Source organism: Python bivittatus, unplaced genomic scaffold (assembly GCF_059951505.1).
Source record: "Python bivittatus isolate LINGU-HERP-01145 unplaced genomic scaffold, Pbiv_v1 ctg000580_np1212, whole genome shotgun sequence".
NCBI lineage: Eukaryota > Metazoa > Chordata > Lepidosauria > Squamata > Pythonidae > Python > Python bivittatus.
The window spans coordinates 25,723,848-25,749,108 of NW_028277087.1; the positions used below are offsets into that span (position 1 = coordinate 25,723,848).

General features: G+C 39.5%; 1 protein-coding gene and 1 long non-coding RNA gene across 2 annotated transcripts in view; one reads left to right on the plus strand and one right to left on the minus strand.

The window, feature by feature from the left end:
• LOC148214697 (uncharacterized) overlaps positions 1-2,269 on the plus strand; it is a 42,216-nt gene extending 39,947 nt beyond the window's left edge. Inside the window, exons 2-3 of the long non-coding RNA XR_015797680.1 lie at positions 907-948; positions 2,115-2,269. This is a non-coding gene — a long non-coding RNA (uncharacterized LOC148214697). The remainder of the gene's footprint in view (positions 1-906; positions 949-2,114) is intronic.
• The window catches only part of TRMT61A (tRNA methyltransferase 61A), a 50,285-nt gene that overhangs the window by 6,787 nt on the left and 18,237 nt on the right, over positions 1-25,261 (minus strand). Inside the window, exon 3 of the mRNA XM_007437617.4 lies at positions 15,923-16,189. Within this exon, the coding sequence (XP_007437679.1) occupies positions 15,923-16,189 (267 nt within the window). The remainder of the gene's footprint in view (positions 1-15,922; positions 16,190-25,261) is intronic.

Below are 25,261 nucleotides of genomic sequence, written 5' to 3' on the forward strand. Positions count from 1 at the left end.
TATGTGAGCCCATAATCACATCAGAAGAAAGCACATTTATATAAGAAGTATACAAAATTCTTTTCTGGAACTAAAAATGATTGAAGGTTGACTAGGGTTGCATGTGTTTGGCTGGATTCAAGAAATGGTTACTATCTCTTTGAGGAAGAACATGTTGCCCCCATCTTTCTTGAAACAGGTGGTAGTGCATACTCTCTTGAAGATCTAGCCATATTGGATAACTTGATTTCTGGAAAGTGTAAGGCCATAGATACAAAGAAACAAGCTCAGGCTAAACCCTAGCAAGACGGAATTACTGTTTGTCCATAACCATCTTGGCTTTCTGGAACTATCAATTCCAGTGGTTGTTCTATGCACTACCACCTGTTTCAAGAAAGATGGGGGCAACATGTTCTTCCTCAAAGAGATAGTAACCATTTCTTGAATCCAGCCAAACACATGCAACCCTGTTCCCTGAAGGAACAGATGCATGACTTGGGATTCACGTCTCCTGGCTGAACAGCAGCAGGAGGTAATGGTTGCAGGGCCTCTGCTTAGTTTTGGCTAGTGTGCCAGTTACAGCCCTGCTTGGATCAGAAAGCCTTGGTGATGGTAATTTATGCCCGGACTACTATACAAGTGGACTACTGCAACATGCTGGTGGCAGAATGTTCAACCAGACTGCTAGCAGTGGAAATCTGAGACTGCAGAGTTATACCTATCTCAAGGTGTTTGCGCTGGTTGCTAGTAGGCTTCTGGGCCCAAGGGGTAACCTTGCCCAGTATGATTCTGCCTGTCCTGTCTAGACATCTTAAATGGATTTTCTCAAGGTCTGTCCCCTATCAGAGATATGAGGGGTATAGGCTGGAAGACAGGCTTTCTCTGTGGTGGCCCCCATGTAATGGAGCACACTGCTTTTATTTTTAGAATGACCTCCGTGCTGCTGCCTATATATGAATGACCTCCAAGGTACATCTGTCCTCTTCTCTTCTGGAATTCTGGAAGGCACTTTAAACCATATTTTTTCAGCAGACTGTTGGCTCCTAATGATGAACAATGGGTGACTGTTTAGTTTTATTTGCCAATCTGTTTAGTGTTTTAATGAAAGTTAGAGTAGGGTTATGGCCTGTATTGCTGATTTAATATAACACCCAGAGTTGGTGTTAGTCCTTGCTGAAGAAGTTGTTCTTAGAGATGATATTTATTAAGTTTAATTTTGTTCACTTTCTTATTTTTCCAAACTTAAGTTTGTCTATTTTTTGCATCAGTTTGAAAAAAGAACCTGCTTGAGTACTGTAATCATAAGCATTTTATATAGATTTCCCCTAAAAGGAACATGCATATATGTCATTTTAAATTCAAAAAGATGTCAGTTTTAAAGTGCAACTACATTTGAGACTGAATAGTAATTTCAAAGTGCAAAATTATTCCATTCATATTACAATGCTAACTTCCCATCCCTTTTGAGGACGGGCTAGATGTTATTGTATTCTCATAACACAAATGTATAGAAGAAAGTATTATGTCACTCTAGAATACAGTTGAGGAATCTTTTAATATAAATAATATAAAATACAATATTTTAAATCTAAGTTGATCTTCAAATAGAAAACAGACAGCTAAGACTGGACTGAACTATTCCATTTTTAAAAAGAAGTATTTTGTTTTGTTTTGTTTTAGACAGCAGAGCATTCAAATATGGCCCATTCCTCCCAACCCCCAGTATAAATCAGATTAGACCAATATAGCATTGCAGGATTCTATCATTTTATGACTTGGCTGGAGACAGGATATTCCAAGTATGAAAAGCAGTAAAGCAGAAAGGCCAAAGTACAAGAGAAGTAAATAGAGATAATGTACTTTATGGAAGAGGACATATTTCTAACATTTAAGGAGCCACAACATAGAATTGTTTTATTCTGGCATACATTTTCACAATTCAAATTTTGCCTCATCAAATGAAATTAAAACTGATTAGTCTCACCAACAAATAACTCAGATATAGATACCATCTTTTCATCCAAGAGTAAACAAAAGGACTAAGAATATTATGCCAAAGAGACAAGAAATATCAGAAGACCAATTATGAGAGTCCTAAGGATTAATCTAATTCTTTATCTTGTCTTACAAAATAGGTAGCCATGTGGCCCTGGGTGGACCATAAGCACGATGCGAAGGAAAAAAACCTCACCTGTGCTCAAGCAAATGGAACTTTAGCCCATGCTCTTAATCTATTCCAGAATGTTCTCCTCTCTTCAAACTTTCATCTGTTTTCCCACTTCTTATTGGCTGATGCAAAATAATGTATAATTTGACATTAGATTTTAGAAAATTACCTACTGGTAGTAATATAAAAAATTAATGTGTGTATGTGTGTAATTTCTGGAAGATTCTATAAAAGAGAATATGATTTCAAACTGAGAAAGTTGTCTTCCCCTTCTTCAGAATATGGCTACAGTTCAATCTAAAACTTCCATTCACTTTGGGGATGAATCATTCACCCAAATACACACTTTGGAGAATCATATAACTATAAAAATTTCAACAAATCCCTTTTATTGAATGCTTGTTTTATTAAAGCCTGTTCACTATATTTTTTTGTTATAATCTACAATTCATCCTACTTAATCTACTTCAGTGGTACAAAATGTATATCAGAAAATTCACAAATCACAAAATGTCCCCATCATAGTAAGACCTTGAAAAAAGATGCCATTTGCACAACGTGAAAATTTTCCTATGCTTAACTGGCACACTAAGTGTGGAAGCAGAAAAGAGCAGAGCAGAAGACCAGATCCAACTGGCCAATGAGTTGGAGGTTCCTCACCTCTGCTGAAAACATTCATAAAATATAACAGCAAATGCACAATCTTTTCTGAAAGATACTTTTAATATGCAGCATGTAAGCCATCCAGCCCAAGAGCACTAGTTCTTTTGAAATTGTTTATTTATTATTCTCAAACAACAGAGGTATAGAATTTCTGTTCCTCTACATGTTGTTAGAACCCTTTCTCTGAACCTATGCATTCCCTCTTATGACATCACTTGCTAATACTTATTTTTTAAAACTAAAGCCACAACAAAGAAAGGTGAAAATAAAGTATAACATAAAGCTAGTGGCAAAACATATTTATGAGAAATAACTGAATAGAAAACGTGTCTTCAGAATTTGGATTACTTTAGCAATGTTGGGGTTATGAATAGCTCCAAAAGAAGCAGGAAATAAAATCTCATCAATAAGGATAATAATGTTCTCTGTGACATCTAAAAGACTACTCTGACATAAACCTTTGTGGAATACAGTTTACTTCACTAAATATAGCCCCCTGGTTCATTAAACTTTGGAGGAAGGAGTGGTAAGATCTTAAGATCTGCTGGAGGGGATGTGTTCTGGTCTTTTTTTTCCTTCTTAGCTGTTCCTTCCAGCAGCCAACACCCAGATAAACAGGAATTAACACCAGACAAACAATAAAACAGAAAACAATACCCTAATCAAAAAACTACCAAGGAGAAAACCACAGCCCCACTAACACTGTACAGGGCAAGCTACTGTATACAAATAGGGAGCAAAACCCCACACTCACTTGCACTGATGATGTTACCTAGTTGGGTAATGAAACTTCTGCAATCAAACAACCAAGCTCCAACAGCACCAAGAACTCGGCAGATTACTCTGCCTGCATTTAATTCAGAGATGGAGGACTATGTCAATTTAAGAGAATGGTATGTATATACAGAATAATCTCCTGTCCTTAAGCGAAGAATCAGGAGACTAGCTTTCTAGCTAAGAGCCCTCCCATCTCTCTGACCTTATCAAGCTGACAAGAGATGGCAATTGAAAATCCCCCCAAGGTTAACAGATCAAACAGACCAAACAGAAGTCTAGCACAAACATTGTTGAGCCAGACCTATTTACAGAGAGTCGGTTTTATTTATCATTGTAATGGCTCAGAGCTTTTTAAGCAAGAGGTGGCTTGCTTGTAAGTAACTCAGCTTTCCCGGAAACGCCATCTCAATTTTATCCCAATGTTACTTCTGCAGCTATGTGCTGCAGATTTACTCAGAAAAGGCATGGGGGCCAAATCACCTCAAGGAATTAAAGGAGGTGTTGTCTGCCAGAAAAACAAGGACTGTGCGATCATGCTTATGATGTAGCATCCCTCTAATATAGGCCTTTGACCCAAAGTGGGTTTTAATGGGGTGGGAAGCTGAAAGGAAAAGAAAAGTAACAGCTGGAGTGGTGTAAATTGTTTTGCTCATCTTCCCTGAATTCCTTCCCATCTTTCTGCTTTGCTGCTGAATCCTCTAATGAAGCAAAATCTCTTACAAAAGACTGTTATGTAATCCAAGATAATAATGCAACTTGCCTGCTAAAAATAAAGTATAATAGGGGTAGATTTATATCTGATTCCTTCTCTTAAAAAAAGAGGAAGAGAAAGAGAAGCTCTGCATCTAAAAATGCCACGGAAAGCATGCATCCTGCAGAATGATTCACAAGTTAGGCAGAATAAGGAAGCACATTTTGGGACCCACAAATTTGAATCCTCCCTAACAACAACAACAAAAAAAATGACGCGAGAATGACAAAATGAAAGTACAGGCTGAAAAATTTCTGGCTGATATATTAGCTTGGTGTTCTCTAACCTACTGGCCTTCAGATGCATTGGAATTATAAATTGCAGAATTCCTAGGCAGTCCATTAGCTGCAGTTCTGCCAACGTGGGGAAGGCTATTATATACAAGCCAGGAAAAATATGTATGTGTGGTATGTGCGTATGTCTTTAATTGTATAGAAATATCATTTTTTCTTTTTAAAAATGGCATCCATAACTTAGAAGCCTCATATTTAATTCATTTCTCTGCTTCAGGATTCCAGTAACTCATTCTTCTGAATAGTGAAACATGTGTTATGGAACAGCATGGATAAGAATAGTACTTTTATAGCTTGACCCTCAAATCAAGAGTTATACATTTTCTGAGACTGCACTATCATCAAAATTAATGAAGCAGCTAATGAATTTTTAACCCCTCTCCCTTTCTCTAAGAAACACAGGGCATGTACTTCCATGTGTTATCTTCACAACAATCCTTTGAAGTGGATTAGACTGAAAAATGGGCCACTGGCCCAAGGTCCTCTGGTGAACATCATAGCTAAATTGGGATTTGACTCAAGTTCCTGTGGTAGTCTAGGATTCTACCTATACACAAATTCAAAAAGCAATGGCTACTTCTTTAAAATGTACTTGAAATTAAATTTGATAAAATATTAACAGTTCAAATAAACCTTACCAGCTGAGGTATAACAGGCACAATGTGCCGAAAAATGCTCCTGACTTTTAAAAACATATTCTTTTAATAAAAATAATTAAGTAGGAAGGAGACATGCTGCAAAGCAAAGTATCAGCTTTTCCCTTACATTTATTTATGGGAATGCCTCTGAGCCCCTTAAGCATTCCATTGAGATAGTAAAGAACATCCAAGGAGGCTGGTTCACTATGTGGTATAACTGTTTTTTAACTCATCAGGCCCAACATAGCACCCATTTTTTTAATTGCACCCAACAAAATGCCAACTATGCCCTTTCCAGAAGGTTGCCTAGTTCTGTAGTATAAGATACAGCAGGTTATGCAACGTATTTGATGTCTACTGACAGATGAGATCAAGATGTCATTTTCCCTCTCTCTATTTAAGCAAAGAGACTGAACTCTAAAGAAAGGCATCCTCAAACGACAAAGACTTCTTGGTTCTACCAGGAAAAGGTACTAGAAAACCAAGACTGTTAAATGGAGGTTGTCAGTAAAAGACAATGGATGCCTGAGAAAGATTATGGGATTCAGCCCTGTACACTGAGTTGTCACTGAATAACTAATTCCATTGCTGCTAATTTGGTTATAAATGGTTTTACGTATGGGATGCTTAGGTCTGCCTAAGAATTAAAACAGTAACATGGCAGCTGAATGTTTACTCGTCTTTTATCATGTGTCTTTAGAACCAAGGATGCCTTTTTTCCCCTTAAATGCTAAAAAGCAACAAATTCCCATCACCTTCATCCTTGCTCTGATTGACTGTAGAGGCTGATGGTTAAATTTTTATATCTGGAAAATAGGATGCATATCACTGACTACAGTCATTAAAATCACTGAACATCTGGAACAAATATCTCTTGCCAACCCAAGCTCTTTGCACGTCTGCAATGCCCAGTACATTTTTAAAGCAGCACAGAAAGTACGGGATCTAATTAACAAATCACAGCTAACAAATAATATATTCCAGAGGTTTGCCACAAACTGAAGGTGGCTGTTGCTTTTAAAGCAGAAGCTGTAAAAAGCAAGGGGGAGGGGAGGAGATGCTCTAATTCTCGGCATTTATGGAAGGGGGGAAAGCATGGTGAAATGTCACCTCACAATAAAGGCTTTGTGCTCAGAGAAAGCGCTGGGGAGACATGAGAGCAACTTACAATTGTTTCCAATAGGCTTTTAAAGCATTTTGTGCTCAATGGTTTACCCCAGAATGTGATACATTAATGGAAATAACATGGTGCCTGGTGATAAGCTATGTTCTAGATAAGGAAAACATAGACATTTCCAATCTTCAAAAACAAAGAAAAACACTCAAGAGCTGTTGAGATGCTCTTCCTAGGCTAAGCCACACAAATCATCTGTATCACCATAGGGTTAAAAAAAAAAATTATTTGGTGATGCTATAAAACCTTGCATGTCACTTCAGCTGCTATAGATTTCCCAGCTGGGAGCTGGTTAGTCAATAGTATTAAGAAATCTCTGAAAAAGTTCCCTAATTTTCATTTCTGAATCACATGCCACAGAATTCCCAAGTGGAAAATTTAGAGTAACTGAGTTTGCATATGTATTGTTATTAATGAAGAATTAGAATGGATATCCTGTAGTCAAATACTGGCTGTCAGCATTATAAAGATGCTTCAGGCACCTTTTGGTGCAGTTTTACATTAAAATTTGAAATATGCTTAAAGCTTTATGAATTCAATTATTTGTCATTATTTATTATTAATGACAACCATTTGTTCTTCAATATTTCCAAATAATTCTCAACATTACATTACATATTTGTATCTTACAAGGTGATAATAAAATCATAAAAGTGGAGGGTACCTTTCATTCCATTTAAACAACACTGGTTCAGGTCAAAAATTAAGAAGTCAAGCACCTCATGGATGGCTAACCAACCTTTCTTTAAGATCCCGAACAAGGGAGAACCCACCATCCCCCCAGTTAATTAATTTAAACTCTGAACTGTTCTAATCAGTAAGTCTCTCCTGAAATTTATCTTCCTCTAAGTCTTAAAACATGTCCTCTGGAACAGAAACAAAAACAAATGCTTGCTCTGTATTATGTGTAAGCCCTTCAGTTATTTGAATAGGAGGGCCATAACAAAAACAATAAGAATTGTGGGGTATAAGTCCACTTTTTGTTTAAAGGAAAAATTTCCTTTAACATTTTCAGGACAGTCAAGGAAAATTTCTGTCCTTGAGAATGCTGGTGTACAGTTCCTGCAAGACTAATTTCCACAACAGAGATTCCCCAGGGAATCCTATCACAGGAACAGCCGCCTAATGAGAGCAATGTGTGCTGTGTGAATGCCAACGTACCTCCTCCTCAAGCAGCTCCTTCAAGTGTTTTTTTCCTCTCTTTCCAAAAAGCTACCACCACGCAATTTGTTTAATGAGATCTGTATGTCAGCCCGAGTTGATATAGTAATTATCCCAGATTAGTCCTGCTCACATTGGGAAGCTGCGTGAGCCTTTTGATCTGAGGGAGCTGCCTTAAAAAATAAATGCTCTGTCTAAAACTGTTGTGATAGAAGGACAGGAAAAACAGTAAGAGAGTCTGTAGAAATTCTTCCATCCCACATCCATTCAGCACAGGGGGCAAACGATTTGCATGGAAAAGACTAAGACGTCAAACTGCCTATTCCTTAGGCTGGAGAAAGAGGTTAGGCAGAAGGCCAGCAGACACTATGATCTGGAGTTTGCACAGATCAAAGTGCAGCTCAGGGTGGAGAAAGGAGAAGGAGGAGAAAGAGGAAACAGTGCGCACACACAAAACAACATTAGTGTTTGGACAGCCTGCTTTAGACCAATGTTTCTCAACCATGGCAACTTTAAGATGTGTGGACCAACTCCCAGAATTCCCCAGCCAGCATGTGCTGGCTGGGGAATTCTGGGAGTTGAAGTCCACACATCTTAAAGTTGCCAAGGTTGAGAAACACTGCTTTAGATGAAAACTGTATCAGAGTCTCTTAGTAATTCATAAACGCATTGTTGCTTTCACAAAGCACAGAGGTGGGCTATTGTACTACCAACAGTTTTGCTTCAAAATTTCTACCACAAGAAAAAAATCTGGACTGCTGAAAAGATTTGCCATTTCATGTTTAATAAGTGTTTAATGAATGTAGTTTTTAAAAAACACCCTTTTCCACTTCATTTTTCATCACTTGTAGATCTGGGGTTTGTTTTGCTTCCCAGTTTTTCGGAAACTCACCACCTGGAACAAAGCATGGCTAAACATTTACCTGGTAGGCCTGAAAGAAAGGAACCCATACAACATATCTGACTTTGGGATGTGTTTGGACAGAAACGCCGCTGTTTCTTGAAGTTGTATTAAGCGTTCAAGGAGGAACAATAAGAACTGTTACTGTAGTTATTGTATGCTTAACAATAACAACAATAAGTAGGAGTCTATTTTAAGACTATGAGCCTCATGGGCAATGTTCCAGGAGATCATCCACCCATCAAGCTATTTTCAACAGTGTCCTTCAGCATCTCTCAGGCTTGTTTTGTGTGGTTGTCATCCACTGTCTAGACCTTGGGTGCCAAAGAGGGCTTAGGGTTTTATAATTGGCATAGGGAACTCATAGAAAATCATCCGCTTCAAGATTCTGAAAATATGCAGTACTTTCTTTCCCAAAGAAAGCTAAGATGATTTATTAAGGATTGCATGCTAAAAAATAAGAGTATCCCAACAGATGTCGAACTGGATATTGCCTTCAGTGGACAAGTACACCTTCCCATTCCAAGTAAATTTCCTAGGAATTGCTTGCAGCACCTTCTCAACTTTAATCCCTGTTATCTCTGAGAAGGGCTGGGAAATATCCACTCCAGGCAACCACTGCCTGTTGGTATGGAGCAGGGATAAGGACTTGACACTTTTCAAATGGGTTGAACTTCAGTTCCAATCAGATCCAGCCAGCAAAGAAAGAAATTGTGGAAGCTACGGTGCAAAACACCTGGAAAGTTCCCTGCCCTTTGTGAGTAGGCAAAACTGAGAGAAGCCAGACAGAATGAACTGTACATATGATGTGGCACAGAGCAGTTTTCCGTGTTTTTTGTATTTTGCTCTTCATACTAACTTTCCCAAATATTAGACTGGATTTTCCATCAGGGAATTCAGTATGTTCCAAATGCCACTGCAGCATCACAACCACAGCAGTAAATTACTAAGATCTCAATGTGGGGATGGTGGTGGGAAGCACTGATGGTCTGTGGGAGTGAGGCAGCAGCATCCGACAACATCCGATTGGCATTTGCTCAATGCTTAGAGCACACTAAAAATACTGCCTTGGCAAAGAGGGGACAGAATGTCCTTTAAGTGAGAAAGCATGTGGGCAAACTGACATTTTGCTGACAAGGAAAACAGGAGGATTCAGCTTCCAGAGGAAACTGTGTGTGTGTGTGTGTGCATGCACGCACACGCACATGCAGGTGTCTATAGTATACACACATGCTCTTGATTCATTACAATGTGCATTCAAGTATCTCTGTACATGTGTTTTTAAGAAATCATATTATCAACCAGCTTGTTATAGTTAATATTTCCAACATTAAATGCATTGGACAAGGGGTAGCTTTTCTGGAGGAAATTAGAGACAAACAGTAGATCACCCTTCCTTTCACACAAGCAAGATTTCCCTAAAGAGAAAATATGCAAGATAGTGTTCAGGTCAATGGTGACTGGTACAACATTGCTTTTATAATTATTTCTCCTTTAACAAAGTAAAACAAGCTTCTAGTATTCACTGCTCTGTTGTACAAACCTGGGTAGTATTTCCATGGGTATATATGCATTACGCTGGGAAGATGCTAGTAATTCTTAGTTTAAAATCCCTGTCCTTTCTATAGAAGTAGTGTTCTAAGCATTTTCTGGGAGAGAGAAAAGGTTTATGAAGTTTCCCATATATCCAGCTGATGAGATGTGCATTCTCACATTTGTACAATTCCCCTTCTTTCTAGGGCTGTTCATTCTTGGCTGTTTATTTGTCTCTTCTTCTGCTTTGGCCTCTGCCTTCCTTCTCAATGCAAAGCAACTGTTAATTATTCAAGAGTTTTAATGGTACAGTCAGAACATTATGCAGATTAAAATTTGCATAGCTTATTCTAAGTGCAACACCTAGGTTCTTCAGTACAAAAGAAACCTGATCTGATATTTATTTGTCAAAAAAAGGTCCCAATCTCTTCCCATTTGTAAGAGGAGGCTTATTATGAGAGAGAACATGAGCACGCACTTGTCCTCAAGTATAGAAACTATAGAAAGATCAAGCTACAAATTATGAAAGACAGATGTGTGCGTATATGTATGTGTGCAAAATGCTACATATGCACATCTAACATCTCTCCTCACTACATTTCTCATTACATTGTCCTTTGCAAGCTACATCTGATATGCTCTTTAGCAGTGTTGGCAAACTTGGCAAAGTTAAGAAGTGTGGTGTTCAACTCCCAGAATTCCCCAGCTAGCATGCTGGCTGGGGAATTCTGGGAGTTGAAGGCCACAGATCTTAAAGTTGCCAAACTTGAAAAGCACTGCTATAGAGCAACGCATCTCAGATGCTTAGCTCAAACTGCAGCCTCCAGGAACTTGATGCATCCTGGGGCTGCTAGTCTTTGCCTGGTAAACACCCTTTGCCATGTAAAACACCCTGAGTTCCTCAAGAAAAAATTTAGGATAGAAAACTATTGTGTTCATTAGCTAAACAGTAAAAAAGAAAATTTCAGGCTCTATAAACAAGAAAATAAAGAGTGACAGATAACTGTTTCCTTAAAGAGAATGCAACAATCCCTACAACAATCCTTTCCTATTATATTAACTGTTACTGACAGTACATTTCTAAAATAGTAATAATATTGGTCTACTCAACAAAGTTCTTATAAATCCTCCTGAGATAGTGTGAAATCTTATCAATAATTACTAAATATTATTATTAAAATGGTATAACCCCAGATGCATGCATGCATTCACACACACACACACGATTATTTAGAGTAATCCTGCACTTAATGCAAATTCAGAATAGAACTCTAAGCTCCACCCACTAGATACAACAAAGTTCACTATTGTTTTTCTGGAACAAAAAGGCCCTTGATCTCTCTTGGGATCATCAATGATCATGCACTTCAATTTAACATCCCATTCATTTGTTGGAAACATAAATGAATCGGAAACTGAAATGAATCTAGGGTTGTAATTGATGAAACATATAGGTGGTCCTTACAGCAAGAAATCTCCATGACAATTCAGTCAAATATCTTCTACATATAGTTGAGCTTCCACTACATTGATGGCCTACAGAAGTTTTTCTAATGTTGAGTTGAAATCAAAGTCAAGCACTGGGTACTGTAACGATTACAGTGAAAAATATTTATCAGCAGATGCTAAAAAAAGGATGAAGGATAGAGAGAGCCTGTGCAAGTTCAGCAAGGAAGCAAAATCTGCAGTGCAGCATCTTTGGGATCCTCCAGAATTCCAAAAATGAAGAGCACTGTTGGCAGAAAATAAGGACCTGCAAAAAGGCACATCAAACATTATTTTTAATTTTTCCAGCATTTTGCAATATAATAGGTTGGGAGGGAGGTCAAAGCATTCTGAAGACAGGAATAGCAGCAAAAGATGTAAACTTAACAGATCATTAACCCTCAGCCTATTAAAATAATGAGCAAAGTTATTCAGAGATCATGACTGAGTCATAGCAGTGGAGGAAAATGCACTCTTTTTCTTTACCTCCTTGTTAAGGATTTGTGGAACATGTAAAATAAAAATTAACATCCTCCATCAAATAGGATGGCACACTAGATCATGGCTAACATTTAGCTTAGAGCAGCATTCTCCAGCTTGTTCCTCTCTAGGTTAGGGGTGGATAGATGAGAGCATGACTTGGTATTTAATTTTTAAAACCCATCCACACTACTGCTAATGTCATGAATGGCTTCTTCTCATCTAGTTTGGCCCTAATAACACTGCAAAGTAAGTACAAAATACTCACTAGTATTTTTCCCACTGAGAACTAACAGAAAGCATCTAACTTTGGAAATGATCAGCAAGATCTGCTGAATTATTCAGCCTATAATACTTCAACACAGTACAATTTGCTCATCTAAGAAACCAGTTAAGTCTTATGGCCATTAGCATGAAACAGAAGGATATGGGAGGGTTATTTTGATGATCCAGCCTGTATAAATTAATTATTTGCCCAAGGTGCAATGGGAATTGGATTACATCTCCAGCCACCAACAGAATCCACTTAAGACACACTCCTAGCAATCTCAATGATGTGATCCCATGGACATTTACATGACCTGTGTTCATAAGGCTAGAGTCTCTCCCATATAATTGGCACTCTCCATTGGGAGGTGGATTGAAAGGAAAAGAGCCCTCCCCTCTACAATACCACTATTAACATATGTGTTCTTGCAATAGTGCTTGAATTATACGGAAGAGGTAGACATAACCCTTCCTACAATTTTGCTGCTTGAGGCAAAGAACAAGACACCCCCCCCCCACACCTCCATTACAAAATCTGGCTGGATTTACTTCAACACTGGCAATGAATCAATGTCCTCTACTTCATCAGAATGCAGAAGTCCAATTTAAGGGTTACAAGACAAACTGTATGGCATGTACTTTTGCCTTCCAATTTCTTGCCACTGCTACTCCAAGCCACTTGAGGCAACTGCTTCACTCTGCTTAATGATCCTTGATAGTATTTTGGGGAAGTGGCTCTTAGTTAAGTTCATAAGCCTCACTCCAACACCTTATTGTTTTAATAAAATTAAGCTTCTTCCCTGTCTTCCAAAAACAATTGGTAAACATAAAAGTTTCTTATCAATATCTGTTGATCATTGTGAAAGAGAACTGTGGATTGGATAGAGTCTTGATCTGATCCAACAGAATTCTTCTTAACTGGTAAGATAGCCACCATTCTGAAATACTGGAGGTATAATTTACAGAAATGGCTCCTGCCCAGCAAGTTAAACAGGAGGAGAAGGTGTGAGACTGTGTCTATTCTATCCAGAGTGTCAGACATGCAATGTTGTGGAGGAAACAAGAACATTATGTCCAAATCACAAATCCAGTAAAAGTGGAAGTTGTACTCTTAAACATCTTCATCATGCCCAAAACAACCCAGTGATTCAATTCAGCTGGGTCTGAGAAATTAATTAATTAACAAGCAATAGACATTTTATGCAAACTTAACTAATAACATAGGCATTTTGCTTGAAACTAAAACATGGATGAGCTTTAACAGATCCAATGTTCTAGCACTCATAGGATGATGGGCGTGTCCTTCTATAGCTCCAGAATCTTGCTACATTACTCTCTGCTCAAATTATTCCAAATAAAAGATCAACACAATTTAAGCAGAGTCCAGGAAACCAGGCAGTTCCTAGGGAAAAAAAAGGAACTAATGGAGGCATTCCAAGACATTTGCTATGAAACAATACAGGATTTAAACTATATTAGCAGTGTAATCCCGCACAGTGGGATTTATACCCAGGTAAGTATAAGATTACAGTACTACCCAAAAGTCTGTTATCCCTGACATACTGGTTACATAAATATGGTTTGAATCAGGAGAACTGGATAGAAGATAACAGTAAATCCTCAGTCTCCATTTGCCATGAACCATCAGTTGGTTTGTCTTGTATTTAAGGTAGCTAAATGTGGGAACAATCATAGAAAGGAAGTGTTCTGCCATTCTTCACGTGAAGAATGACTTCTATTCCACAAGACAGCTATTTGATAATTGCGCTAAAGAAAATGAAGTTGCAAAATCTTTTGTACAACTTATTGTTCACTTTACACAACCTATTCTGCAAAGATAAACACAAATTACTATAGAATTTATATTTTAAAGTAACTATGCAAACTTTGCAGATTAGTGCAAGGAGCTGTATGTTTCCTTCTGCTTACAGTTCTTTGGTTCCAACTCATGATCGTATCTCTAGTGATCCATTCACACTTGTAGATCATCCATGACTTTAGGTTATTATCATGTTTAGGTTATTATCATGGAGAGATAACTATCCATGAGGAGCTCATGTCAAGTGTATAAAATGTATGCTGATCCGGACTAAAACTAAAAGTTCATAAGAAATAGAAACAAAAGTGCCATTCAATCTCAGAATTATCAGCAGAAAGGGACTGGTGTGTGTGTGTGTGTGTGTGTAAGTCACACATACAAACCCTATTAACAAAATGTCAGAGAACATTTACATTCAGCAAATTACGCTACTATGTCTTCCCACACACTTATAGCTCAACTAGAATACGCTTGACAGAAGTTCAAGAGCATTTTCTATTATGCATATGCCAGCTACAATTGGTAATCAAAGACAAACCAGTGGGAGAAATTTATTTTTCTCCTCTTGCCTCTTGTTGAAAAACCTGAAGTTCTTATTAGTATGGTTTTTTAAATTAAAAAGTACTGATTAAAACTAACAGTCTCTGAAGTAAGGCATCCAGTTTATGAAATTAACTGATCTCTCATTCACATGTATCAGTCATTCGAACAGAACAAGCTAGTGTCTGGTATGACCGTTTCTCATGTCTGGCCAGACAAATCTTCTGTAGTTCATAAGACTTAGTTATTCCACAGCATTGCAGCCTTACCACTATGCAGATGATTAGCATTCATAGTTGTCTCAGGAGAAATGCTAGAGAAAGCAGGCTTGGGAAACATTTTCTGCTCTGTGGAATATATGGAACATACGATCCATTAAAAGTTGGCAGCTGCAGCTGATAAAGCTTTACTGCTTATAATCAATGGCCATCATAATATAAATGTTAAAAGGGCTTACTCCAATATATACAAATATTAGCAAAAAAAATGGTAAGAAAAATTCACTCTGGATTTTATAAGGATTAACAGTACATTTATCTTCTCGGAAAACATTTAAGATCAGAAAAAAGAGCCAAAAACGTAAGTCATCCTTTGATCTTTCATATGCTGGATTCAGGTGTTATTTGCAGCTTGAAAAAATGCTTCCTCGCCATTGTAATAAACAAATTACTGTCTGCAAGAAAGGTGTAAGTTAGTGCTAAGATAGATTTATCTGACCTATACAAAGAAATGCACACCTCAGATGGCTCTAGAAATTGGTTGGTACAGTATATAAGCTGTATAAGAATGTAAGTATATAAGCTGCCTTTCACATTAGGGAGCATGCACATACTTCTTCACTTACATACTCAAACAAGCATTTATGCTCATATGTGCTTAAAATGGCACAGAGTACAGAGGCCCAGTTTTCTTTTCCAAAGTAATATGTGACCTGAGAAAAATCATTCTCCCTTCCCCATTTTGTCAACAGAAATTTCAGTCAACTGGGAGCTGTTGGAGGTGGGATTAGGAAGAGTATCCTCTGACTGAAGGTAAGACTGTATCTATTTTGGAAATTATGAAATTACGCAAAGTCCAAATCTTGCAAAAAGTGTGTCAAATCATAGTGATACCCTACCTAGACTATCTTTCCCCAGCCTACTGTCCTCCAAAGATACTGGAATACAATTCCCATCACAGCTATCCAACAAGACAGTCATGCTTACTTGCATGATAGAAGTTGTAATCCAACACATCTGGAAGACAACAGCTTGGAGTAAACTACCAACCAAGCAGTTTTGAAAAAGACACATACCTTCATGTTTTAATGCTAATTTGGCATGGCCTATAGCTTCCCATGGGGATGGAATGTCCAGAAACACCGCATCTGCAACGTTGGTGACGCCAAAGCCATTTTTGCAGACATCCTGGGTCTTGACAGTCACCAAATGCCCCACTCTGTGTTCTTCAAACTCCTCTATGGCTTTTTCAGCTCTCTGTTGATGGAACTCCACTGTATACAGATGCCCTGTTGGGGCAATTGTCCTGATGATGGCATGAGAGAGAGAACCACTTCCAGTTCCTGGGAAGACAAAAACCAAATACATAAATTAAAACAAAAACAGGCAGCTATTGAGAGAGCTAAAGGCAGAACTGCATGGATGCAAGTTGGCAGAAAGTGGTAATCACTTAGTTAATTTGCTAGGATGGAAAGAGAAGTGATTCTAGAAGTTGTTTGGCTCATCTGATTAGTGAGAGGCCACATTTTGCTAAAGAGCAAGCTAACCAGCCTTTCGATTGCAACAACAATTTGTTACACAGTGCCAGATGAATAGGGTATAAAAGGAAAGTCTGCAGCCAGATATTGAATTAGGCAGGTAACCACATAATCACAAAGATTCAGTCCTACAACGTATGGAAGGTGTTCACTTAGGAATTCATAATTATGCCCAAACCAAAAATAATCCACAAATAATTAACCTCTACTTGCATCCTGATAGGGGATGTAATGATTACCCAATAACAGAATAGTCAGATACGGAATTGGTTGTTTGGTTAAAAAAAATCCTCAAAACATTCTCTCTCTTCCTCCAAGATTCAGGTTCTTATGTGGCAAATAAAGTTCCCTCAGTAGCTGAGCAAAGACTACCCCCACCCCACAAAAGTAGGAAAGCCTTCCAATGGTCAGGAGATCTCATATCTTTCTCCAACTGATGCCCTCCCCATGTTCTGAATTCCCTTCATCCTGAATTATTAGCCACTGGCTAGAGCTGATGCAAGCTGCAATCCACAGAACTGGGAAGAATCCAGCTGGCAAAAGGCTGGGTCCCCACCACCTTCTAAACTTCCTCCTCTCCACAATCAGCTGCTCATAAAACCTTACTAACCTTTCTGCCAAACTTTTCTCCATTTTTCTCTTTCATCCCTTTTATACACAAAAGGATGACCCCCAAATCTTGATCTTAGAGATGGCAAATACAGCATCAACATTTTCTAACTCTTACAGAAATAAAAACATGCTTGATTATCCATGTTGGCAATGCCCAAAGAAATCTAAAAAGGGATAAAATTCCTGCAAAAGCAAACAAAGATTTGGAAGGAAAGCTTTGGTGCACTGGATTATACATTCTATACTCAGTAACAAACAAAACAAGATATGCAGCACTGTGAGAATGTACCTCACCTCTGATATACCATGTATTTTAGAATACCGTATTGACTACCCCAGTGTTTTTCAAACTTGGCAACTTCTCCAAACCTTCTCCAAACCTTCTTATCCAGCAACTCTTTGCAACATCTCAAAGCACCATGTCATACCTAAAACACGATCTCTTGCCTCCAGCACTTTGGCTGACTCAGTGTGTCCACAAGTCCTCTGCATTTTACCATAGATCCTACTCTTCAACTGTTTTGCACATAAAGACACTACACCAAGAGCTCATGAGAACAACACGCTCTGTTGAGTCTCTTGCCAGAAGGCACAATTGTACTACTAGGGAGCTGTGCATCCCATTGAGTGTAATGATTCTCCCACCCCCACTGAGTTATCTTTGCCCTTGCTCTGGATCTCTTTGCATTCATCCCCAGAAACAACAGTAGGGACAGAAAGCCACAAGGGCAGCTGCTTGGTTTACCCATCTAATTTTTCCACACTGCAGTCTTCTACATTTTTAATCAGCTGCCTTTTAAGATCTGCTGTTGAGCCACAGGAGAAGATACTGTTCTTGTTTCCTTTCTATAACCCCCAGTAAAACTGGCTGGTTGCCTGGCTCTTGAGATTAATCACCCCCCCTGTTTATGCCAAATCCGGAATCTGATGGTACTTTCTGGTTGATTTTATTTTATTTTATTGCCAGGCACTTGGGGTTCTTGCCAACAGGACAACCCCCTGTGGTGGCAGGAAGCAATCTGCTAAATTATCATTAAAAAACTGCCTTGAAAATACATGATGAAGTGGGAGGGGGAGAAGTTACTGTAGCTTAGAACCTAAGAAAGAACCAGCTATTTTTTCCAACACAAACTTCTAGGAAGCCCCAAAACTATTCATGGATGCAATACAACAGCCCTTTTATTTGTCCCCCGCATCAGGATTTCACAGATATGCTGCTCCTGAACATACAGGTTCTAAAGCTGCTTAAATATCTACAGCAAAGGAGGAATACAGTGGGGCAAAAAAGTATTTAGTCAGCCACCAATTGTGCAGGTTCTCCCACTTAAAAAGATGAGAGAGGCCTGTAATTTTCATCATAGGTATACCTCAACTATGAGAGACAAAATGAGGAAAAAAATCCAGAAAATCACATTGTCTGATTTTTAAAGAATTTATTTGCAAATCATGGTGGAAAATAAGTATTTGGTCACCTACAAACAAGCAAGATGTCTGGCTCTCACAGACCTGTAACTACTTCTTTAAGAGGCTCCTCTGTCCTCCACTCATTACCTGTAGTAATGGCACCTGTTTGACCTTGTTATCAGTATAAAAGACACCTGTCCACAACCTCAAACAGTCACACTCCAAACTCCACTATGGCCAAGACCAAAGAGCTGTTGAAGGACACCAGAAACAAAATTGTAGACCTGTACCAGGCTGGGAAGACTGCATCTGCAATAGGCAAGCAGCTTGGTGTGAAGAAATCAACTGTGGGAGCAATAATTAGAAAATGGAAGACATACAAGACCACTGATAATCTCCCTTGATCTGGGGCTCCACACAAGATCTCACCCTGTGGGGTCAAAATGATCACAAGAACGGTGAGCAAAAATCCCAGAACCACACGGGGGGACCTAGTGAATGACCTGCAGAGAGCTGGGACCAAAGTAACAAAGGCTACCATCAGTAACACACTACGCCACCAGGGACTCAAATCCTGCGGTGCCAGACGTGTCCCCCTGCTTAAGCCAGTACATGTCCGGGCCCGTCTGAAGTTTGCTAGAGAGCATTTGGATGATCCAGAAGAGGATTGGGAGAATGTCATATGGTCAGATGAAACCAAAGTAGAACGTTTTGGTCTAAACTCAACTCGTCGTGTTTGGAGGAGAGAGAATGCTGAGTTGCATCCAAAGAACACCATACCTACTGTGAAGCATGGGGGTGGAAACATCATGCTTTGGGGCTGTTTTTCTGCAAAGGGACCAGGACGACTGATCCGTGTAAAGGAAAGAATGAATGGGGCCATGTATCGTGAGATTTGGAGTGAACACCTCCTTCCATCAGCAAGGGCATTGAAGAAGAAATGTGGCTGGGTCTTTCAGCATGACAATGATCCCAAACACACCGCCCGGGCAACGAAGGAGTGGCTTCATAAGAAGCATTTCAAGGTCCTGGAGTGGCCTGGCCAGTCTCCAGATCTCAACCCCATGGAAAACCTTTGAAGGGAGTTGAAAGTCTGTGTTGCCCAGTGACAGCCCCAAAACATCACTGCTCTAGAGGAGATCTGCATGGAGGAATGGGCCAAAATACCAGCAATAGAGTGTGAAAACCTTGTGAAGACTTACAGAAAACGTTTGACCTCTGTCATTGCCAACAAAGGATATATAACAAAGTATTGAGATGAACTTTTGATATTGACCAAATACTTATTTTCCCCCATGACTTGCAAATAAATTCTTTAAAAATCAGACAATGTGATTTTCTGGTTTTTCCCCCCCCCCATTTTGTCTCTCATAGTTGAGGTATACCTATGATGAAAATTATAGGCCTCTCTCATCTTTTTAAGTGGGAGAACTTGCACAATTGGTGGCTGACTAAATACTTTTTTGCCCCACTGTATGAACATTTTTGGTTTCTTCCTACCATCTTTTGGAGATTCTGGACAATGGGGCTGTTCAGACTTAAGTTCTCTCATGTTTGAGAAGGAAAAAGGTACAGCCAACAATGCAATGTGAGTGAGCATACAATTAACCAGCATGTTGCTGCTCTATCCCTCAACATGTGTGTGTGTGGGGGGTTCACTTGAACAACCCTCCTCTCTGAGGGCAGATGGTTTGGCCAAATCTGGCACATCTTGCCAAGTCAAATTCCATTTTCAGCAAGAGAGACAAAGGCAACATCTAATCCAATGTTTTTCAATTTTGGCAATGTTAAGATGTGCGGACTTCAACTCCCAGAATTCCCCAGCCTGCTTAACACTGCCAAGGTTGAGAAACAGTGATCTAATGAATACCAATTAATGAACACATTTGCTGAAAGGTAATGGACTTGCCAATTCTTAAAACCTTTTCAGAAACTTCACCAAAAGAACAAAACAAAACAAAAACCCCACAAAACCATCCTGAGGTAAATCCAACCAGCCATGTTGGAGACCTCTCTTGTTGCTGGCTCTACAAGCATTTTGGCTCCACTTGCTGAGGTGCCCTCTCTGCCTTAACTGCTGCCTGTCATGCCACGTTATAGATACATATTTTCTTGGAAGAAATAACAGACAAACCTGAAAAAGGGGAAAATCTGAAAGAGGTTCATAAGGATAAAAAAATAATTGTGTATGTTTATAACTTTCCTTTACAAAGGAAAATTCAAGAGCGAAACCGAGAAAATAAATAATTTAATTAAATAAATCTAAAGGACAGCTTTCTGAAATAAAGGACTGTCCTTTATAATAAAGGACCTATGGTCACTGTAATTATAGACTATGAATGAGCATTCCAGTTTATCAGAGCACTATTAAAACCTCTTTTGGCATGCTAAGTGTACAGATTCATAGGATAAAGAGAAGTGGAGCAAAACGATCATATTGAATCTTAGGGCACAATATTCCTGGGAGTCATTCTTTGATTACAGTGATAGACAATATGACCAACAGACAGACAGTTAATACAATATGGGTACACGTGACTGGAGTTTGAAAGTAGTATCAAATGGGATGCAAAAGCACAGAGAAGGAATTTCAAAGAAAGAACATCAAGCACAACTACTTATTCTTGACATTGCAAGGCTTGGAGCAGTAACAACCAGAGTTATCCACAGAGTGTGGTCAAAAAAATCAAGATGGTGACCATGACAGTAAAGTCAAAGCTCCCCCTGTTTTCTATGTGTGACATGCCTAATAACAACCCTGTAAAATAAAAGCAAGTCAAGCTAAGATAAGTTCTTACAGTGGGTGCTGTATGTTGAAACAGAACCACTACAAGGATGGCCTCTCAGTCTTAGATGAATCTGTGGGCATGAAAATCTTTCCCTTTTCTGATTCTTCCCAACGATTTAGCATCATAAGTGGGTGGCCATCAGGCAAGCTCCATTTCTGTAAGCCTTGTAAAAAATGTGATTTTCCATTAACTTGCATGATCCATTCAGATCTTTTACATTCACGAGGACTAGAAGCTTGTTGTTGTTCAGTCGTTAAGTCGTGTCCGACTCTTCGTGACCCCATGAACCATATTGCGCCAGGCCTTCCTGTTCTTCACTGCCTCCCTGAGTTTGCTCAATTTCATGCTCATTGCTTCAGTGATGCTATCTAACCATCTCATCCTCTGCCGTCCTCTTCTCCTTTTGCCTTCAATCTTTCCCAGCATCAGGGTCTTCTCCAAAGAGATCTCTCTTCGCATTAGGTGACCAAAATATCTGAGCTTGAGCTTCATTATCAATCCTTCCAATGAGCAATCAGGGTTGATTTCCTTTAAGATTGACTGGTTTGACCTCCTAGCAGTCCAGGGGACTCTCAAGAGTCTTCTCCAGCACCACAGTTCAAAGGCATCAATTCTTCGGCGCTCGGCCTTCTTTATGGTCCAGCTCTCACAGCCATACATTACTACTGGAAAAACCATAGCTTTGACTATGCGGATCTTTGTCGGCAAGGTGACGTCTCTGCTTTTTAATATGCTATCTAGGCTTGCCATAGCTTTCCTCCCAAGGAGCAAGCGTCTTTTAATTTCATGGCTGCAGTCTCCGTCTGCGGTGATCTTGGAGCCCAAATAAATGAAGTCTGTTACTGCTTCCATTTCTACCCCTTCTATTTGCCAGGAATTGATGGGTCCAGATGCCATGATCTTAGTTTTTTTAATGTTGAGTTTCAAGCCAGCTTTTGCACTCTCCTCTTTCACCCTCATCAAGAGGCTCTTTAGTTCTTCTTCACTTTCTGCCATTAGGGTGGTATCGTCCGTATATCTGAGGTTGTTGATGATTCTCCTGCAATCTTAATTCCGGCTTGTGATTCTTCCAGCCTGGCATTTCTCATGATGTACTCTGCATATAGGTTAAATAAGCAGGGTGACAGTATACAGCCTTGTCGTACACCTTTTCCCTATTTTGAACCAATCGGTTGTTCCATGACCGGTTCTAACTGTTGCTTCTTGGCCCGCATACAGATTTCTCAGGAGATAGGTAAGGTGGTCTGGTATTCCCATCTCTTTAAGAATTTGCCACAGTTTGTTGTGATCCACACAATCAAAGGCTTTTGCATAGTCAATGAAGCAGAAGTAGATATTTTTCTGGAACTCTCGTGCTTTCTCCATGATCCAGCGAATGTTGGCGATTTGATCTCTAGTTCCTCTGCCTCTTCGAAACCCAGCTTGTACATCCGGTAGTTCTCGGTTCATGTATTGCTGAAGCCTAGCTTGTAGGATTTTGAGCATAACCTTGCTAGCATGTGAAATGAGTGCAATTGTGCGATAGTTTGAGCATTCTTTGGCGTTGCCCTTCTTTGGAATTGGAACGTAAACTGACCTTTTCCAATCCCGTGGCCACTGTTGCGTTTTCCAAACTTGCTGGCATATTGAGTGCAGCACTTTAACACCATCATCTTTTAGTATTTTAAATAACTCAGCTGGAATACTGTCATCTCCACTAGCTTTGTTGTTAGCAATGCTTCCTAAGGCCCACTTGACTTCACTCTCTAGGATGTCTGGCTCAAGGTCAGTGATCACACCAGCGTGGACATCAGGGACATTAAGATCTTTCTTGTATAGTTCTTCTGTGTATTCTTGCCACCTCTTCTTAATCTCTTCTGCTTCTGTTAGGTCCCTGCCTTTTTTGTCCTTTATCATGCCCATCTTTGCACTAAACGTTCCTTTCATATCTCCAATTTTCTTGTAGAGATCTCTAGTCTTCCCCATTCTATTGTTTTCCTCAATTTCTTTGCATTGTTCATTTAAGAAGGCCTTCTTATCTCTCCTTGCTATTCTCTGGAAATCTGCATTCAGTTGCTTATATCTTTCCCTTTCACCCTTGCTTTCTCGCATTCCTTCTTTCCACAGCTATTTGTAAAGCCTCATCAGACAGCCATTTTGCTTTCTTACATTTCTTTTTCTTTGGGATGGTTTTAGTTGCTGCCTCCTGTACAATGTTACGGACCTCCGTCCATAGTTCTTCAGGCACTCTGTCTACCAAATCTAATCCTCTAAATCTATTCATCACCTTCACTGTGTACTCACAAGGAATATGATCTAAGTCATACCTGAGTGGTCTAGTGGTTTTCCCTACATTCTTCAATTTAAGCCTAAATTTTGCAGTAAGAAGCTCATGATCTGAGCCACAGTCAGCTCCTGGTCTTGTTTTTGCTGTCTGTATAGAGCTTCTCCATCTTTGGCTGCAAAGTATATAATCAATCTGGTTTCGGTATTGACCATCTGGTGACGTCCATGTGTAGAGTCGTCTCTTGTGTTGTTGGAAAAGAGTGTTTGCTATGACTAGCTTGTTCTCTTGACAGAACTCTATTAGCCTTTGCCCTGCTTCATTTTGTACTCCAAGGCCAAATTTGCCTGTTATTCCGATTACTCCTTGACTTCCTACTTTAGCATTCCAATCCCCTATGATGAAAAGGACATCTTTTGGTGCTAGTTCTAGAAGGTGTTGTAGGTCTTCATAGAAGCGGTCAACTTCAGCTTCTTCAGCATCAGTGGTTGGGGCATAGACTTGGATGACTGTGATATTGAATGGTTTGCCTTGGATACGCACTGAGATCATTCTGTCGTTTTTGAGGTTGTACCCCATTACTGCCTTTCCCACTCTCTTATTCACTATGAGTGCAACTCCATTTCTTCTAAGGGTTTCTTGCCCACAGTAGTAGATATAATGGTCACCCGAATTAAATTCACCCATTCCCGTCCATTTCAGTTCGCTGATTCCCAAGATATCGACGTTCAATCTTGTCATCTCATGTTTGACCACATCCAGCTTGCCTTGGTTCATAGATCTTACATTCCAGGTACCTATACAATATTGTTCTTTACAGCATCGGACCTTCTTTTCGCTTCCAGATACATCCACAGCTGAACGTCCTTTCGGCTTTGGCCCAGCCGCTTCACTCTTTCTGGAGCTACTTGGAAATGCCCTCCGCTCTTCCCCAGTAGCATATTGGACACCTTCCGACCTGAGGGGCTCATCTTCCGGCGTCACATCTTTTAGCCTTTTGACATTGTCCATGGGGTTTTCTTGGCAAGGATACTGGAGTGGGTTGCCATTTCCTTCTCCAGTGGACCACATTTTGTCAGAACTCTCTGTCATGACCTGTCCGTCTTGGGTGGCCCTGCACGGTATAGCTCATGGCTTCACTGAGTTATGCAAGCCCCTTCGCCACGACAAGGCAGTGATCCATGAAGGGGACTAGAAGCTTACCACATACAAAATAGAAGTCAAGAATCAAAAGGCAGGGAATCTCCTGATTTATGGGGAAAAGCCTGAAAGTCAGGTAAATGTTATAGATGACCTTCATGTTATACCAGTGTTTTTCAAACTTGGCAACTTGAAGATGTGTGGACTTCAACTCCCAGAATTCTCCAGTCCACACATCTTCAAGTTGCCAAGTTTGAAAAACACTGTGCATACTATCCCTACCCATAATTGCAATGTACAGAACTCAAGAGACATCTTCAAATAGCTCAGTCTCCAGGCTCTGGAATTATTTTTGCTAATGTGCCAGTTGTTATGAGAACAAAATACCTGAAGTGTGTGTGCCAAATTTTACAAATCAGTATTCTCTGAACAACATCTGATGTAATGAAACTTAGCAGGAGTGCTATATAATGCCAGATGGGCTGTTGTGCACCACCAATTAACTTCATATTGTCCTCTTTCCACAGTTAAAATAGCTTCAGACTCAAATTTATTTATGCACAGATCAGATACCATGAGCATTGAAAAGATGAGATATGAGCATTGAAAAAGTAAACACTCTTTGACCATTCTGGTCTCTGCAGGACTCACTTGATTCAGAGTTCCTTA